We start from the raw sequence: 18,621 nt of genomic DNA, 5'->3' as shown, positions 1-18,621 counted from the left end.
ACCCGTGATGCAATGCAGCCGAGTTGCCAGACGCGGATCTCACACCTCCAGCAGAGGAAGAACAACGCTGTTTATTGTCGCAGCCAAAACCGGGATTCTTTTTTGCGTGCCATAGAGCTCTTCGGCACAAAGAGTCTAGCTAGGTGTGTATAATTTCCACGAGTTTCAGCGGGGGAATCGCACCTGCAGGGTTACTGGACCTGCTGAACCGCATACTCCGTACGCGACTGTAAGCCTGTCTGTAGGAGGCAGTGCGTGACCTGACTACATTTTTCTTTGGTGAATGTGATGTCGATCTGGTAAGAATAGCGTAGGAAAAACTCGATCTCATTAGACAAGCACGTAAGGCCCCCAATCTCAGTTACTGAGCAGCCTCACTAGAGCGTCCTCCCGGAAGGGCAGCACGTGTGAAGCGGATAAGTGGTCTACAAAGCAAGTTCATCCCAGTTCACATGCGAGTGAACTTATCGCAAGATTGTGCCTGTGGCAGAGCTAGAGAATGGACAGTGAAAGGAAGCTCGCTGGCGTTTCAATCAAAGCATGACATCGGTGGTGTTGCGGCTTGCAGTACCTCGATTGCCTCTAACGTCAGGTCCGCCGAGATGCACGCGAAAGAGACCTTAAACAACACGTTGTTTCTCTTGGGCAGTGCGACCTTCCTCTAACCAAAGGTGTGTACTCGGAATGGAAAGCAAAAATCGTGCGAAGAAGCTCGTCCATGTCATGGCACGGGCTGGTCCGGACCTTCAACAAGATGAAAAACTCTCCTCGGTATGGGCGGATGGCCGCTGCTCACAGGTGGTTTGTACCACTAACGGGCTGCGCTGTACAGACTCATTTGTTTCCATGCATCGTGAAGCGGTACGTTGGACAAGCACATTGGACTGTCCTTGGTCGAGTTCCAACATGTAACGGGTCCGGGAGCACATGGGCTCCGGCAAAAACGCAGCGAACCAGGGCGAAAGCGTTTAGACACAGCAAAGTCAAACAAGTATGAGACGAAGTTGCCGCACCCCTGTTTAAAGTATGAACACACATCCAGAGGGCTTTTAAATCGGCGACTTTCCCTCACTCAACGTCCATGGCCATGCGACAGACACCAAGCGCGACTGCCCGTTTTAGGGTTCCTAGTCCGCTAGCAGCCTTTACACTTCAGACTCCTTGGTTTTTCCCCTAATTTCACATTGATGTTCCTTCCTGCAGGCGACTGACCAAAACTGTGCTGCACTGCTTGTTGAAAAGTTTGAATAGATATCCGCCCCTACAATGTTCCTCCATGAGACTCTGCTCTTTGGCGTCGGGACCGGGAGAAAGGCTCGTATATAAAACAGGACGAATTCGCTTACATGAACGGGCAATATCTTGGAGAATAAGGGACGCTTTAGTCCTTGTTTTTCCTTCTCCCATTAGCTGGCGAATGGTTAACAGCAAGTCGACCCCCTGACATGCGGGGAGCAACTGAAAGCTCGCTTTTTATGGAGCTCGAACTCTTCACATCTTTCGACAACACATGATATCGGAAAGCTCGTATTTTTACACGACACTTTGCGACTGTTCGCCGCGGGCATATCTCCTCGCCAGCTAGAAATACTGAGGAGCTCGGGGAGTCTTTTGACTACGTTCCCGTTTCTCCTACCTAGGCTCGTCGCCAAACTTTATAGGTCAGCACTACATGCCTAATTCAGTGAGGTAGATACTCGCGGGCGCTCTCGCATTGCTGCAGACAAAAGCGTTCCACTGCTTTGTTTCCAGTGTTTCTGTGCATACGCTCTAGCGTCGTCGCGTGGCATGGTCCGCTAAAACCTGCTCAACTGAAGCGCGACGCTCTTGTGCTTGTTCATGAGCAGTGAGCAGGAGGTCTGCCTCGCTGCTTCGGTAATCATACTTGGCCTCTGGCAGCTGATTCATCAGATTCCACAGCTCCAGTGACTCTGTGTCAAGTTGGCAGGTGGATCTACTCTTTGGCGGTGCATTCAACACATCAAAGCTCTGGTCCAAGTAAGACGGGTCCAGTAACGAGTGAACCAGCACCTGCGTAGACGCAGACAACACACTCCAAACCCAAGTGTACATACAGCGTGAGGCTTTTCCGATTCACGCACGCGATGGGAAATATTCAGGAGCTGCATCCCTCAATGCGCCAATTCCCGAGCATCGAAACGTGATTTAGAAAAACGAGGTCCAGAGGGTTTTCGAGGGGTGTCCGTGTGCAGGTCTTGTATTGTTCGAGCGTGGCTCCCGAAGCCACTACCGTCTTGTCACGGCACCTGGAGTGACATGGAGATGTCGCTAAGACCGGCATTCACGTACGGTCACAACAAAACATTTCTCTACTACAATGTTTGGAACATTGGCTACATGCAGGTTGTTGTCTATCTGATGTGACATTGAGATTATTCTTTTACTATATTGTCTCGGTTTTTTTCTTACATTTGCGACGTCGCTTCGAGAAACAGTTTTCGCCGGCATCGACTCCAGAGAATCGTTGATGCCGACCGCAAGACCCGATCCGCCGGGAGCATCTGACAGACTACCTGCGCATACGCCCAGCAAGACGCGGCCGAACGCACTTGAAATTGCAAAAAAAAAGACTGGCCTGCCTAGAGATTTCCCGACTTGCCTCAACAAATCCTCAGACAGAGACCTGGTGGGACCTCTGAAGGCACCTTAGGCCCGCTTGCTCCAGTAAAAACTGCCCTCTGTTCGCGATACGTTGGACCGCTCTGCACTCTGACGGAGCGACCACCGCATCTTCCATGCAGCTTACCAGGATGGACGACGGTGTACGAAAGGCCGCTCTTCAACAGATACCGTTCACTCAGTCGTTTCCACAAGAGAATGTCGCCGCCGGACTCTCCGCGGCGAATTTTGCTCCTCTGTTGCCCCAGCTGGTTCAAGTGGTGCTTAGGGTCTGTACCTCCCTGCATAGAGAAATGGAAGAAGCGGACCGTGGCTTCCACACAGGAGCAACAGAAAAGGATTCGTGTTAAGACCGCAGAAGAAAGAGGCCCCTCACCTCCAGAAGCTGCGAGGTCGAGGCCCCCCCCGGCCCAAACCAGTTCAGAGTTTGAGGGAGTTGTGTGGAGAAGAACGAGGCAGCTTGGCGCGAGAGGTAGCCAAGTCCCTCAGCGAGTCTGTCTGCGCATACAGTCTATCCACACCTACACTTTTAGAGCCGCTAGAAGGTTTCATTCTTCATGTGACAGTCTGTCTCACGCTTCCGGATTTTCCTGTCGAGAATTCCTCCTTGCTGCCCGATTTGGGAAATCGAGCAAGAGTTCCATCTCTCCATGCAGTTGCTTCCCCTCTCAGAAACGAATCTGACTCGACCTCACAAAGGCTTGTGCCTTCTGGAGAGGAACCGTCTTCTGTTTCAGTTGGGGGTCTCTACACGTGGACCCGCCTCTTGCGTGACGTACCATGATGCTACAGAGGACGACATGCATTGCTGCACCCTCCCTGGCGGCGTCGACAATGTTTTTCTGGCCGAGCCAGTCGATTTCTCGAGGCCCCCCGCCAACGTAGTCGTAGACAAGGCCCTGGGGGAGGACGCACTTTGTCGATCCCTCCACTTCCGTTTCTCGACCTTCTAGGCTGCAGCGTCTCGGCTTCCAGCTCGACTCTCCGTCTCTGTTCACTTTCGTGGGGGTTTGTGCCTCGCAGCTGCCTGCCTCTTCGACGACTGCGGGCGGTTCCTTCTTTCGGTCGCTCTCTCGGTCAAGCGCGCCATTGGAAGACGCTTCAACTTTCAACTTCCGAGTGCGTTCGTCGGAGTTAGGCTTCTCCTTTTGCGCGCTGTTGCGGCGACCGACACGCGCAACGAGGCGGCCTGCTCGACTAAACGGCTTCCACCTTCGAGGCCAGATTAGCAGTCCTGTGCGACGGCATGGCGATGTCTCGCACTGGGAGGCCGGCGCCAAGGTGATGTCATGCAGACTGCGCGAGATTTTGTCCACGCCACTTTGGGCTTCCTCCGGATTTTCCGTTCTGACGACCGACGAATAGGACCGAATCGGCTTCCCCGTCGCCTGACGTCCACTCGGCCGCGCGCCCTCACCAGCCGCCTGCACCTCGCCCGCGCCGCCTCTCTGTGCACCTGCGGCTTCAGGTGTCGCACGCAGAGAACTCTTGCGCGCATGCAGCTCTGTGGACCGGCGGAACAGCGAGAGGCGGGTGCGTCTCCTCCCCTCCGATCGCTTCGCGCAGTAGTCTCCCGGGGGGCAACAGCCGTGGGAGCTCTCCGACTCGGCCGTACCCTGGAACGCCGGCCCCAGACCTGTCGTCGCCGTCGAGAAAAAATTGTACGAGGAAACCGCGGAAGGCACCTCTCGAATCGGGGCCAGCCGCGACGAGGTACAGATGACGACTGCGTCAAAGAAACTCTCGGAAGGCTGAATGACGAGAAGCCGGCGCTCGACTTCCTCGAGACGCGACTTGTACTGCTCCGCCATAACTCTCCGCCCAGGGCCAGGCGGAGTCGCCAGCAACGCCCGCTTCGCGTGCACGCGGATCTGCTGGTAGCGAACCCAGGCGTGGCGGTATAGCGCCTGTCTCTGGGACAGCGTCTGGCCGCTCGGAGCCGACGACGCGTGTGAAGTCCTGGACAAACCGAAAACTTCCCGGACGCTCGCCGCATTTCGAATGTCGCAGACGACGATGTCTGAGCGACACAGCTGTGGCTCTGACAGACAGCAGCGCAGGGATCTCCAGAGCCGAAATCCGAGTGCAACGACGAGAACACGAACACCCCAAAGTGCCACAGCCCTCGCAGGGTCCCCTCGCCCACAGAGGAAGTCTCCTTCAGGGCGACCTGAAGGACGAAAGATCACGTACGGCCGTGGTTCTGTTCTCTTTTCGGAAATGTGTGGTTGAAGGTGCACCGATCGCAAGACGTACTCGACCAAAATTTCGTGTTCAGCTACAGCGTCTAGCAACTGGGAAGTTGGGCGGACTGCTGTCCTTTGGTACCCGACACAGGAATCCTCGCAAAAAGTGCACGCAGTTCCGCCCAGTCTTGCGGACGGACGCTTTTCGAGCAGATGAGAAAGAAAATCTTGGTCACCTCGGTGGGTGTGCAGCTACTGAGGAAAGCCCTGCAGCCATGTTGTCTCTTTCTAAGATTTCAATCTCTACGGTAAGCAACCGGCTGGGTGTAGTGTGGAACGCAGATACACTCGACTGCCGATCTGTTTTAGGAGACGCATCTTCTCTCATACTATCAAATCGATTCACAAGAGACCCTTTGGATTTACGTTCACGAGATAATAGCTTCACTTCCCGAAGCATATGGAACGTCAAAGCGATAGATGGACCGTTCGGCGATTCACGGCTGTTCCTAGCAGCCATATAGAGGTTCAGTCCATGCAGGCGAATCCACCCTTGGAGGACTCTACCCCGCGGTGCGAGTGGCACAAAATAAGCAGAAATGAAGGCATCTCACCTTCCTTCATAAGCGCTGCCCGGGCAGATGCATTTCGGGCTACACCGGTAACGTGGAGCCAGCGTCTGTGAGAATCCTGATTCACGTGCAGGAGTCTTTTGAAGACAAGACGGCCCAAACGGCCTCCGCATCCGACGACCAGGACACGGAGAGATCTCGGCTGAAGCGTGTCTCGTAGGAGATGCGCCAGTTCCTCATCCTCTTTTCGACTCTGCAGCGCAGAGAGGGTCTGTGACGGGCGAGACAGCAGGACAGACCCAGCCACAAGGTCCGGTCGCACTTCACAGTCTGCATCTGTTTCGTCAGTTTTCTCAAGAGAGGGCAGCGTCGCCGACTTGGAAGGTCCAGCTGAAGCGGCCGCCTCCGGACCAAGTATGGAGGCAGGTGAAGTTTCTGAGATGTCGAACTTTGTCAAAGACAAAGAGCCCGTCCCTCTCCCGCGGATCTGCAAAATCGTATCTTCAGATTCGAGATCGACCCCCGATGTGCACGTCGACGAACTGGGATCTGCCCGCAGCGTCTTCGTGACGATCTTGGAGCAGAAAGTCTGCTTCTCATCCAACTCTTCGGTCGCAGGCGGCGCCTCAGCGAACTTGCCATCCTTTCCTGGGGAGACATCTGCCCCTCCTGTGTGGTCGGTACAGTCGACGGGATCGGCCGACGTCTCGCCGGCATCCTGAGAGGTGCCTGGAGAGCGAGGAGCTCCAGTCGGAACCGCAGAGAACCACATGAAGGCCTGAGGAGAGAGCGACGAGAGAGAGACGAAGCCGCACCACCTAGCAGAGATGCCCTCAACGAAAAGGGTGCAACTGGCAAATCGCTGGTCAATAGGAGGCTGACACGCTCACGGAGGACCAGCGCCGCCGCGCTTGCTCCATGTGTGCCCAGCGCGCCGTACTTCCACCAGCCCGGTGGGATTGGAATGGTTCGTGCTGAAGAACCAAGCCACCTGTTCTGGGTAAAGCGAAGGCAACTCCCTTGCACTCACAGACCGCAAAAATGCGGTTTGCATGAGTCGAGAAAATGGCGCTTGTACCCGTCCGTTGCGGAGAGGAACAGTTTTGACGGTCTCTGAGCCAGCAAGACGCTGTGGCGCTACACCGCAAGACGCAATGACGTCCTGAGATGTATCGTGCGAACAGTGTCAGTTGGAAGGCAGCAGGCGCGGAGAATCGACAAAGTCGGGGAAGATAACACCGGTGGGAGTCGTTTGCCAGCATCTAGATCCTGAACGCGGTGCTAAGCGCTCGCAACGCGAAATACCCCTCTGAGAAGAGTCCGTCCAGGAAGGAAAGTAGCCGTATGGTTCTAAAGAAGATTGTAGCTCTCCATGGTCTCTAGCTACAAGCAGTGAAAGTCCACAGTGCTTCGTTCCAGCCGTCAAGCACATCACTTTGGGACCCACGTAGCTGAGAATCAGTAGCGACCAACTGGTTTCACGATGGTCCACAAGACCCTTGTTGAAACTTTCCTCTAGCATTGCGTGTGGAACAGTCGGCAAAAACGAGCGTAAAGCCGGAAAAATTCCAGGAAGGACGGCTCTTACGCTTTTGCTCCACGGGCTGCAAACACACTTGCCAGCCGTTCGCGCAAGCAGCAGCAAAGCGTAAAACTCTCGGCCGGTCTACAAGATACGCAACGCGTACATTGACCGAAGCCGAGAAGCAAACGCAACACACGGACAAGGTTCTCCAGTGAAGAACTGCAAGTGGTGCCGCTGGTCTGGAGAGCCAAACTCCGGTTCCGAAGAACTTTACGCTGTGTGTCCCTTGTCCAAAACCGTTTGTCCCGTGACAACGGGGCGACCAACCACGCGTGGCGAGAAATCGAGAGAGTTGCCCTGCCGAGCCTTAGGCGCCGCATTCCCCTCCCGCCGCAGCGCCTGTCCAACGCGACTCGCCCGCGGGTCTTGGTTTGGGTGGTGCAGCAGTTGTCTCTCGAGCGCAGGCCAGCAGTTACCCCTTCGAGTTTGCGTCGTTTGATTGCAGCCGCCATACTAACCCCTAATCTACTGGGTTTACTGCCACCGGCCGCAACACAGTCATTCTCTGGGAAATCCACTCAGAGATTGGAAAAACAGAAACCCGGCAGCCCAACAAGCCGAACTGTGGACGGCGAACCGGAAGAAAGGAAGGAAACTCTCCCACCCACACTCGCTGTAGAACAGCGGCTCGATGCCGGTGGACAGAACCCTGCGGGTGCGCGATCAACCCGCTGGCCACCGTTCTACGAAGTCTTGTGTTCAACCGCGAACATTCTAGGCAACACTCTCCAATTCGGCGGTCCGAAGCAAATTCATGTCAGCTTCAATCGCTACAGCACTGGTCGAAAATAAATGTACCTTCTGACGGAAGGATTCTGCCGAACGGGCGGTGCGTTCCATACACACGTACCCATACGCATGCGGAATGAAGCTCCCCTTGGGCTTTTCCTGCGTTAAGTGTAGTCACGAAGTTTAACACACGTTGAGAGTCTTCTTATCGGCACGCAGCGGAGCAAACACGTAGAGAGGAGCAGGTCCTGCACCGCTGACAGCGGACTACGGCATTCGCCTGTAAAGACTCGGGCGCTGTCTGACTCACAACGCTTAAATGAGATCCACTGCATGTTTGAACAATCGACTGAAAACAGTAATCCATGTAGTACGCCTAGGACAGAACCGAGCTGTTATAAATTAAAGTTCCTCCAACCTTCGGACAACAGAGTTTCCTCGAAGTCGTCCGTCCATTCTGGACTTTGCTAGAGTAGGTGCATTGCTGCGCAGGAAACGGAGGCCGTAGCGAGAACGGCCACCTGTATCCAGGAATCCTATCTGATTCCTCACCTTCCTTCACTTCTCTCCGTCGGCGAGGAAGCCATATATATGTAACTGGCTTTCAACACAATGCCGCACCTGCTGTGCGGGCACCGTCAGCAGTGAAGCGGGTGTGCCCCCTCCTAGTGAGTGGTGGGGTGCGGCAGATCTGTAGCACCGGGTTTGACTTAATCGGTGAATGTGTTCGAGAGCGTGTTTTGGTGTTAAGTAGCTTCAGTGCGTCTTTCTCCGCCCCTGTTCGGAAAAGGAAGTCTTGCAGAGCGCTCAGGACGCCATGGTGTGTGGATAGGGTTTCCACATGTGGGCTTAGTTACGGTTTAAATTTAAAGCGGGCCGAAGGCCAGGTGGCGCCGCTTTGTTGACAACAGGAAAGCAGTGCCGGAGGCTGGGAATATAGCTCACGAAGCTGTTCATAACCTTGCTTCATTAGTTATTTATCGCATTAACACATCCGCGCGGGCGAAAAACAAGATGGCACGCGGAGGGAAGGAAAACAGGAAACTCTGGGGAAAACGGCTTTCCACAAGGAGGCCGCAGTAGGCTTACTGTCTACAGCGGCTTGTGACACACGAAGCTGCGGCAGCCTATATATAAGCTGCTGGAAAAGATACACCAGTGGAAAACGTAAAATAAAATGGCACGTGATCAAGAAAGAGCGGACGGACACAAATGGCTGCGTTCGTCTGGTACCTAGCTCAGAGTGTCACGCCGCCTCCCCTTCGAAGGACAGCCGCAGACGCTCCGCCCGTAACACAGAATACCTCGCGATCACGGTTTTGTCGCACGCCTGCATGTGCCCACACAGACTACTAGTCTACTTTAGTCCATGTCTGCCCATGCGTCATCTTCGATCTCAATGACCGTCTCGCTCTCGCGGTTCTCGCCAGCCTGGGTTCCGTCTTCTTCGCTCTCAAACATCACTTCGTCTTCAGCTGCTTCAACGCCACCTTGGGATGCGTACACGGCAGCACCTGCACCACCAGCAATGAGCAACACACCTCCGACGACACCACCGGCAATCGCTGCGACTGGAACGCCTTCTTCCTCCTCCTTTTCGGTCTCCTCAGGTGCAGGAGTCTCTTCCTCTGGAGCATGTTCTCCTTCAGGGATCTCCTCCTCAGGAACATGCTCGCCTTCTGGGATTTCCTCTTCAGGAACATGTTCTCCTTCAGGGATCTCCTCCTCAGGAACATGCTCTCCTTCAGGGAGCTCTTCAGGAATATGCTCTCCTTCAGGGATTTCCTCCTCAGGAATAAGTTCTCCTCCAGGGAGCTCCTCCTCAGGAACATGCTCTCCTTCAGGGATCTCCTCCTCAGGAACATGCTCTCCTTCAGGGAACTCCTCCTCAGGAATATGTTCTCCTTCAGGGATTTCCTCCTCAGGAACATGCTCGCCTTCTGGGAACTCTTCAGGAATATGCTCTCCTTCAGGGATCTCCTCCTCAGGAACATGCTCGCCTTCAGGGAGCTCCTCAGGAATATGCTCTCCTTCAGGGAACTCTTCAGGAATATGCTCGCCTTCAGGGAGCTCCTCAGGAATATGCTCTCCTTCAGGGAATTCTTCAGGAACATGCTCTCCTTCAGGGAGCTCCTCAGGAATATGCTCTCCTTCAGGGATTTCCTCTTCAGGAACATGTTCTCCTTCAGGGATTTCCTCCTCAGGAACATGCTCGCCTTCTGGGAGCTCTTCAGGAATATGTTCTCCTTCAGGGATTTCCTCCTCAGGAACATGTTCTCCTTCAGGGATTTCCTCCTCAGGAACATGCTCGCCTTCTGGGAGCTCTTCAGGAATATGTTCTCCTTCAGGGATTTCCTCCTCAGGAACATGTTCTCCTTCAGGGATTTCCTCCTCAGGAACATGTTCTCCTTCAGGGATCTCCTCCTCGGGAGGAAGAAGCTCACCCTCACCAGGACCCTCTTCATATGGAGGCAAGACCTCGCCTTCTTCAGGGGGGAAATGTTCGCCTTCTTCCTCCTCAATCTCTGGGGTGGCATCGCCGCAGACCTCGGCCTCGACACAGGCGCAGTGCACGTTGTCGCATGCACGTCTCTTGCGGATACGCAGGCCTTGCTGGGGTTCCCCGCAGGGTGACCACTCGCCGAAGGCAGAGCAGGATTCGTCTGAGAAAAAACATACCAGGTAAAGCCTTCGTGCATTCAGCGAAACTCTGGCGACTTGGGCTCCAACACGGGAGACATGAATTCTGTACCCTGGAACTGAACAAGCACTGGGATGTTCCTAGAGAACATGAGCTCGTTAATCCTGACCAGACTGTAAGCACGGGAGAGCGAGTCGTGAGCTGTGAACACTTCCACGCGCTTTATCGGAACTCGCCGTCCGACTTACCAGAGCACTGACGGACTTCTTTATGATCGGGGCAGTCCGAGTAGCTTCTCTCCTGAAGGCCGTTCACACACTCGCCGAACTCGCCGAGGGAACCGCCTGCACGCAGAAGGGAAGTCGCAGTCGGAGACTCTTCACGGCTGGCAAAGGAATTCCCGGCACTTCACCCCCAGTCCTTTCGCTTCTGCGACGGAGTGGGGCAACTCTGTGGGAACCCGGTGCGAAGAATGTCTCCTCTTCGGCCTCGCGTTCCCTCTCCCTGCCCCGACGCGGAACAAAATACCCTTTTCCTTTTCTCGCACGCATCTCGCGTGACTTACATTCGGAAGCGACGTCAGTGGAAACGTCCGAGCCGACCTCATCGTCGGGAGTGCAGAAGCGGGACTCGGTCAAATCCATGCCATCGCAGGAGCGCGTCTGCTCGTACAGAGTAGTGCCGGGTATGTGTGTGCACTTGGACCAGGCCGAGAAAGAATGGCAGCGGTCCTCTTGGGGAGGCGCGGGAGCATCGCAGGCGGCGAAGGCCACGAGCTCTGGGCAGTTCTCGGGGAAGGCCATGGCGAAGCCGCGAAGAGGCACTCCACAGTCGGAGAAGGCACCATAGTTGCCGCATGCTTGCCCAGCTGCATCAAAAGTCAAGAAGGGAATCGGCAGGCAGTAGTCGGCTTCAAGGGGGGAGGAGGGACTGAGGAGGCGAGAAATGAAGGCCTCACAAAACACCCAAACGTCCAGACTCAACGACACCTCTGTCACGCACGTATCAGCGAGACGGGAGGTATAAGCGCACACGTTCTGATGGGGCCAAAGAACAATTTCCGGCCCGAGTGCGATACAACTGCATGCGTTGACCCCGGACTGTCGCCTGAACTCGCGGGCTCTATATAGAGGATATAGGCGGCATTTCCGTCGAGAGTTCTGAGTCTGCCCACAAACGTCTAACCTTCTCCGCAGACCACACCCCCCCCCTTTCAGGGTGGGGGCAGAAAGGAAACAGGTTCACTTCACAGCCTCTTTCTCTGCATGCACTCAAAGCACTTACCCTGAGTTGGGCACTCCATGGTTTCGACTTGGTTGACGCACGCCTCGCTCTCGGTGTCTTCTCTCCGGCGGGTGCTCATGTTGTTTCCTTCGCCGGGACACGGGCTCCACGGACCCCACGGTCCGCATGCGTTGCCGTCTTCCTCACCACCCTCGCCGGGGGCGACAGTCGGGGGCTGGGGCAGGGAGCCGACTTCGCAGGTGATCGACTCAACCTTGTCTGGGAGGTCCACACAGTAGCGGCTGCTGAGGTGAGTCTCGGGATCGCAGCGAGTGAATGCACTCCAGTGGTTGCAAGATTCCTGGCCAGGCACGACTTCAACGGGCGAGCAACTCCTGCCGTCGCCGGCGAAGCCCGTGGGGCAGTGGCAGCTGTAGGAGCCGACGATGTTCTCACAGGTCGCGTTCGAGTCGCACTCGTGCTCGCCGGTCTCGCATTCATTGATGTCCTCGCAGGTGAAGCCGTCGCCGGTGAAGCCCGAGCCGCAGGCGCAGTGGTAGCTGCCGTCGGTGTTCTCGCAAGTGGCGTGCGAGTCGCAGTTGTCGGTATTCAGGGCGCACTCGTCGATGTCCGTGCAGGTGATGCCGTCGCCTTCGTAGCCAGGTCTGCAAGTGCAGACGATCTTGTCGAGGTGCTCGCAGTCCGCGTGGGGTGAGCAGCCGCCGTTCTCATCGTCTGCGCAGAGGTTCATCTTCACGCAAAGCTCTCCTTCCTGGCGGTAGCCAGCGCGGCAAGTGCAGCTGAAGCTTCCCGGCAAGTTGGTGCAGTCCGCATTCTCGTCGCAGGCACCCTCGATCTCGCATTCGTCCCTGTCGATGCAGCTGTCTGGGTTCTCCGGATCCTGCTTGTAGCCACTGTTGCAGTCGCACTTGTACGAACCTTCGGTGTCGACGCAGTGAGAGTTTGGCCCGCACTCGAAGTCGCCGCTCTGGCACTCGTTCTTGTCTGTAAGGCAAGGACAGACACGCTCAACGAGTGAATGCCACGGAACTCCATAGAGAAAAATCATGGAAACAGTGACGGCTGCCTTCAACCGAAAGACCTTACAGTGGTGGGCTTCTCTGGTGTCGACACGGCAGAGAGGACAAAGGGTCCTCAAAGACGCGCGAACTGCCGTTGTAAAGCTGGTTGCTGTGTCAAATGGACGACGCATCGCTGTTGTGCGTGTCTATGTGTGTATGATTCGGCGTGCTACGAACCACGAGAGAAGCACACATAGGACTGAGCAGATAATAACCGACTTACTGATGCAAATCTTGCCATCACCAATGAATCCGGCAATGCACTCGCAGGTGTACGATCCGTGGGTGTTGATGCAACGGCCTCTGTGGTTGTGGCACTCGTTGGTGTTGGTCGCACACTCGTCGATGTCAACGCATTGGTTGTCCCTCATCTCGAAACCGGCCTTGCATTTGCAGATGTACGAGCCAGAGGTATTCTCGCAATCCGCGTTGTCGCCGCAAGGCTCTTGGGTGGTGCATTCGTTGATGTCCACACAGTCGTGGCCCTGCTGGTCGTATCCAGGCTTGCAGCTGCAAGTGTACGATCCGGGGGTGTTGGTGCAAATGCCTCCTTCGTCAGCGCAGGTGTTCGAGCTGGAGCCCGCGCATTCGTCGATTTCTTCGCAGACGCCGTTGTTCAGGAGGTAGCCGTTGGCGCAAGAGCAGTTGAAGCTGCCGGGAGTGTTCTCACAAATGACCCCCTCGCTGCCATAGGCTGCGCATCCGTTCTCCGCGCACTCATCGACGTCTGTGCATCCGTCAGCCCCACGGCCTTCATTTTGAGTGACGAATCCCTTGGGACATGTGCAGACGTAGTCGGTGCCATCAGCGGTTTCCTCGCAAGTCGCCAGAGAGTTGCAGCCGCCCCGGCCGCAGTAGTCGATCTTCGAGCAGGCGTTATCCTTGTGCTCGAAGCCGGGCTTGCATGCAAACTCGTAGCTCCCTGCAGTGTTCACACAGTTGCTGTTGTTGGGGATGGTTGCAGTTCCGGCAGCGCACTCGTCGATGTCTTGGCAGAGGTGCTCCGAGCCCTCGACCTTCTCGTAGCCAGCGTCGCAGACGCATTCGTAGCTGCCGGGGAGGTTGCGACATTGCGAGTGCTCTGAGCAGCCGCCGTTCTCAGTCGCGCATTCGTCGATGTCTGTGCAGACGCGCCCGTCATCAGACGGTGTGTAGCCCGGGAGGCAAGAGCAGGTGTACGACCCCATGGTGTTGGTGCAGACGCCGCCATTCGCCTTCGAGGCGCAGGTGTTCATCTCTGATACGCCACACTCGTTGATATCCACGCACTCAACAGTACCGTCCTCTTTCGTGGTGTAGGTGTATCCCTCTTCACATTCGCATCTGTAGGACCCCGGGGTGTTTACGCATCGGCCTCCTTGGCGGGGGCAGGTGTCGACGCCCTCGGTACACTCGTCGATGTCAACGCACCCGTCGGCTGCGCCCTTGCTCGTGTGACCGCTGCCTCTGTATCCAGCGTGGCAAGAGCAAGCGTAGTCGGTGCCGGCCTCGTTCTCGGCACAGTCAGCGTTCGCCGCGCAGTCACTGCGACCGGCGGAGCAGAACTGGATGTCGCTGCACTCCTTGCCGTTGCCCTCGAAGCCTGCCTTGCAGCTGCACTCGAACGAGCCCTCGGTGTTGTTGCACGTCGCGTGGACTGAGCAGTCGTGCTTGTTCTCCGCGCACTCGTCGACGTCACGGCAGGTCTTCTCGTCGGAGTGGACGAAGCCCTCTTTGCAGTTGCACACAAAGCTGCCAACTGTGTTCTCGCAGGTCGTGTGGCTCCCGCAGTCATGCGCGTTCGTCTCGCACTCGTTGATGTCCGCGCACTCGTGGCCGTCGCCGCTGAAGCCGGGGTTGCAGGAGCACGTGTATGACCCGGCAGTGTTGTGGCATGTTGCGCTTTCGTGGCATTCGTGGCCGCTGGCGCATTCGTCGATGTCCTCGCAGGTGCCGTCCGCGAGTTGTCTGTACCCTTCCTTGCAGCTGCATGTGTAGCTCCCTTCAGTGTTGGTGCAGATGCCACCGTTCTCGTCCGTCGAGCAGTGGTTCTCCGTCTGACACTCGTCCCGGTCCGCGCAACCCTCAGGGCCGACACCGTCGCCGACGTAGCCGGGCTGGCAGGTACACTCGTAGCTGGTGCCGTTACTCACTTCCTGGCAGCTGGCGTGCGGCGAGCAGAAGCCGCGAGCGCAGAAGTTGATTTTCTGGCACTGGGAGCCGACATGTTCGTAGCCGGCGTTGCAAGACCACTCGAAGGAACCGTCGGTGTTCACGCATGTCGCGTTCGGCGGGATCCTCTCGGGCTCGGCCTCACATTCATTGATATCGTGGCAAGCGCGGTGTTCGTCGAGGTTGCCGTACCCCTCCTCGCAGTTGCAAGAGAAGCTGCCGACGGTGTTGCGACACACTGCGTGTGCACCGCATGCATTTGGGTCTTCCGCGCACTCGTCGATGTCGCCGCAGGTATGGCCGTCGCCGCGGAAGCCGGCGTTGCACGCGCAAGTGAAGCTGCCGGGGGTGTTCTGGCAAGTTGCAGACTGGTGGCACGGCGCAGGTTCTTGCTGGCACTCGTCGTTGTCGGAGCACGTGAAGCCGTCGCCGGAGTAGCCCTCCAGACAGGTACACTTGAACGAGCCAGGTGTGTTCGTGCATGTGGCTTCGGCGGCGCAGTTGGCAGTGCCATCGGCGCACTCGTCGATCTCTGTGCAGGTGTCGGCGCCGCGGCCTTCGCCCGTGTACCCGGTGTTGCAAGCGCAGGTGAAGGAGCCCTCGGTGTTGGTGCAGGTGGCGTTGCTGTCGCAATCGTGCGTAGGGTGTTCCCTGTCGCACTCGTCAATGTCTACACACGGGCTGCTGACCTTGCCAAGTCCCGTGTAGCCGGCGTCGCAGATGCAGGTGAAGCCGACAGCCTCATTCCGGCAGGTCGCGTGCTCACCGCAGTCGTGCAGACCCTCGCCACAGTAGTCGATCTTGTTGCAAGGGGAATCTCGAGTTCCCTCACCCTTGTAACCCTCGGGGCAGGAGCAGCTGTAGCTGCCCACGCTGTTGGTGCAGGTGGCGTTGGCACTGCAGCCGCCTTCCTCTGCGCACTCGTCGATGTCTTCACACTGCTGCGTTTCGGCATTCATGCGGAAGCCCTCGTTACAGACGCACTCGAACGAACCGGCGGTGTTGACGCAAGACGAGTTCTCGGGGCAGGAGTTTTCGGTGGCGCACTCGTTGACGTCTTCGCAGCTGCCAGTCTCGGACATGGCGTAGCCTGTCTTGCAGTCGCAGTCGTAGCTACCCTCGGTGTTGCGACATGTCGAGTGAGCTGGGCACTGGTGCGTGTTGGTGGCGCATTCGTCGCGGTCGATGCAGGGGTCGTCCTGGGTGCCTGCACCTTCCTTGCCGTCGTACCCCTTCTCGCATCTGCACTTCGCCTGGAGACCGTCGGCGAAGCAGACTGCATGCTCTGAGCAGTTGTGGTTCTTGCATGGGTTCACAGGCTCGCAGGTCAGACCGTCGCCCTCGTAGCCCTCGCGGCATGTGCACACCGAGTCGGCCTTGTTGCAGTCTGCATTCGGTGAGCATGCGCTGCAGTCGAACTTGGGGCACATGCGAACTTCTTCAAGGTCGCACCCTTCACGCTTGCGGCGGTACACCACGCCGTGCTTGCAGTTGTTGAAATCGTCGAGTGGCGGAGACCACGGCCCGAACTCGCCGCCTGTACAACAGACAATTCCGAAGAGCGACTGGGGTACGTCAAACACAACATCGTGCACACTGAGATAGCGTCAACGACGATATGGACTCGTGAGCTGTAGAGGTCGTATTATAAATCGATGGACTATCCTTATGACTCTCCAGACAGGAACCCCCACATGGACGTATACATGCATTATACATGCATACACCCGTGGCGACAGGCCACTGGTGGCGGGCTCTGCCTCTCCCAACGCATACTCTGAGAAGCAATCCAAGTGCGTGGCGGCTGCCCATCGCGTTTCTCAGGCCTTTGTGACATAGGGTAAAGCAATGACTTACAGCCTTCTGGGACATCGCCACACCCGCGGATTTCGACAACATGGCAGCTCGCGTTGTGGCGTTGCTGAATGCCCTTGGAGTTGCAGTATGTCCATTCGGTCCACTTGCCGACGCATTCTGGGCTGGTGCACATGCGGCGTTCGACGTGGTTTTCGCAACCCTCACGGTGGCGCTGTTGCATCTGGCCTTCACGGCAGTTCGCGACGCTCGGGACCCATTCGGTGAAGTCACCGCCTGTAAACATTTGAAGGAAATACGAAGGCCACTCTAAGAGAAACAACCCGCCCGATCCCGCAGAAGAGAAATAAATATGTACGGTACGATTGCGCGTGGACGATCGGCACAAACAATGTACTCCAACACCAGTCCTCGCACATTTTGGACCTGCAGCAGTACGGAGCGCAACGCCAAGTCTTCTGGAAATTGCAACCAGCACCGCGTCTTTGCCCGGAATTTGGACTACAGTCATGCAGCAACGACCCTCCGTCAGGCTCGACAGGCGGATGGTAGTATTCATTTTTAACGATGAATATTACACTCGGAAATACTATTTATTTTTAACGATGAATAATACACTCGGAAATACCATTCACGTTCGACGTCAGGGTTCGGTTGTGGCACACCAGAGGTAGACCTGGCCACAACGATCACTTACATGACTGTGGCTTTTCGCATTCGCGAGACTCAACGATGTTCGCGCAAGCGACGTTGTGGCGTTCCTGCATGGCGTTTTGGCCGCCGCAGTACGTCCAGGCAGTGAACCTGGCAGGGCATGTTTCTGCTACAACGCCTGCAAGCACGAGGACCGGAGATAGGGAAAAGTGGATGAATCGTTCGGGTACACAGGGAACTTTCTCTTACCACTGCAGGGCGACTACAAAAAAAGACTCTCGTGATTACCCCCCCGACCGCTGCATCCGCCGCCCCCCCCCGAAAGCTCACGCTCACAGCCTGAAGGTGCCTGCAGCCTCTCGAGCTATCGATACTGCTGCGGTTAGCTGAGAGCTCGGCGGCGAAAAACGGCATACATTCGAAGTGTTAAGGTAACAGAACAGGACAGTGCCTTCATACAAAAAATGTGGTATTTTCTTGTGGCAATCGACGCACACACGGAGAAAAAAGTTGCCGCGCAACCACGATGTTCGCACACGAAGAGGGTCCCCGACCCTTTATATAGCGCAGAGCGGGTTTGGTAGTGCGCATACCTCTTTGGGAAGTGAAACCCAGGGCGACACAGAGTGTCGCCACGGCGATCCCTGACCGCAGAATCGCCATTTTGAACAAAAACGTAACTAAATTCTCCTGGTACAAGCCTCCGTTGGAGATGTACTACCTGGAAGGCCCGGGGCCAACCAGCGGTCGAGAGCGCCCGGGACAGGGGCTAGAAGCGGGGCTTAAGGTGCGGCTGGCACACGACGTCAACCAGCTTAAAAAAAGGTGGGTAAAAAAAGTTTGCAAAAACGGAAGAAAGATGGAGTTAGTGCATGCAAACTGACGTTTTCGCTTCGTTGAGGACACATGACAACAGAAGCCCCGAGCGTGGCCCCGCCAAGCTAGCAGGCAGGAAAACTCTTGAACAGGCTCTCCCTGTGGCTACCGATTCTTGACCGGGGGGATGATTGAGATTCTCGGGGAGGAGAGCAAGTGCACACGAAAAACGGAGGCAGGGCTCTCTCGGGAGGAAAGAACGAATGTAAGATGCTGAGCCAATTAGGGGAAAAATGGAAAATCGAAGCGATCATCCACGCGCTACGTTCTTCGAGAGTCTTGCAAGGGACGCTAGATTTACGAACTCCGGCCTCCCTGGCTGGGCTACGCAGTCTACGCACCTCGGCCTGCGCAATCCCGCCTCGACCGTCGGCCTCGAGGCACACGGGAAGAAACGAAAGGAAATCAAGCGATAGCAAGCAAACCTCCCCTTCAGCTGGGTTGGCTTGGAATTTTGGAAAAGAAA

General features: G+C 56.3%; 2 protein-coding genes across 2 annotated transcripts; both read right to left on the bottom strand.

Moving 5' to 3' along the window:
* Positions 1-605: 605 nt before the first annotated feature.
* TGME49_267670 (hypothetical protein) lies at positions 606-7,189 on the bottom strand. Its single transcript, XM_002368794.2, has 5 exons — positions 5,441-7,189; positions 3,420-4,681; positions 2,768-2,921; positions 2,431-2,534; positions 606-2,031 (listed from the first exon to the last, which is right to left on the bottom strand). Exons 1-5 carry the CDS (start codon positions 6,168-6,170, stop codon positions 1,771-1,773), a joined length of 2,511 nt encoding a protein of 836 aa, XP_002368835.1. The 5' UTR covers positions 6,171-7,189; the 3' UTR covers positions 606-1,770.
* A 1,369-nt stretch (positions 7,190-8,558) lies between these two features.
* Positions 8,559-18,608, bottom strand: MIC12 (microneme protein MIC12). The gene is made up of 8 exons (XM_002368795.2): positions 17,873-18,608; positions 17,323-17,457; positions 16,668-16,901; positions 12,883-16,347; positions 11,638-12,582; positions 10,919-11,221; positions 10,602-10,697; positions 8,559-10,375 (listed from the first exon to the last, which is right to left on the bottom strand). The coding sequence occupies exons 1-8, from the start codon at positions 17,940-17,942 to the stop codon at positions 9,075-9,077; spliced, it is 6,549 nt and encodes a 2,182-aa protein (XP_002368836.1). The 5' UTR covers positions 17,943-18,608; the 3' UTR covers positions 8,559-9,074.
* Between the last annotated feature and the right edge of the window lie 13 nt (positions 18,609-18,621).

This window comes from Toxoplasma gondii, chromosome IX, assembly GCF_000006565.2.
Source record: "Toxoplasma gondii ME49 chromosome IX, whole genome shotgun sequence".
Classification (NCBI taxonomy): domain Eukaryota; phylum Apicomplexa; class Conoidasida; order Eucoccidiorida; family Sarcocystidae; genus Toxoplasma; species Toxoplasma gondii.
This window is presented reverse-complemented; position numbering and strand designations above follow the sequence as displayed.

Bases quoted from the DNA above. Each gene is read 5' to 3' on its own strand.
- TGME49_267670 (XM_002368794.2), bottom strand. From the start codon at position 6,170: ATGTGGTTCTCTGCGGTTCCGACTGGAGCTCCTCGCTCTCCAGGCACC. The intron at 2,922-3,419 runs GTACGTCACGCA...TTCTCTATGCAG, and splicing joins TCGTCCTCTGTAGCATCATG to GGAGGTACAGACCCTAAGCA. The intron at 2,032-2,430 runs GTAAGAAAAAAA...GCGTCTACGCAG, and splicing joins CTCGAAGCGACGTCGCAAAT to GTGCTGGTTCACTCGTTACT.
- MIC12 (XM_002368795.2), bottom strand. From the start codon at position 17,942: ATGGCGATTCTGCGGTCAGGGATCGCCGTGGCGACACTCTGTGTCGCC. The intron at 16,902-17,322 runs GTAAGTGATCGT...AAATGTTTACAG, and splicing joins ATGCGAAAAGCCACAGTCAT to GCGGTGACTTCACCGAATGG. The intron at 12,583-12,882 runs GTAAGTCGGTTA...CTTGCCTTACAG, and splicing joins TGATGGCAAGATTTGCATCA to ACAAGAACGAGTGCCAGAGC.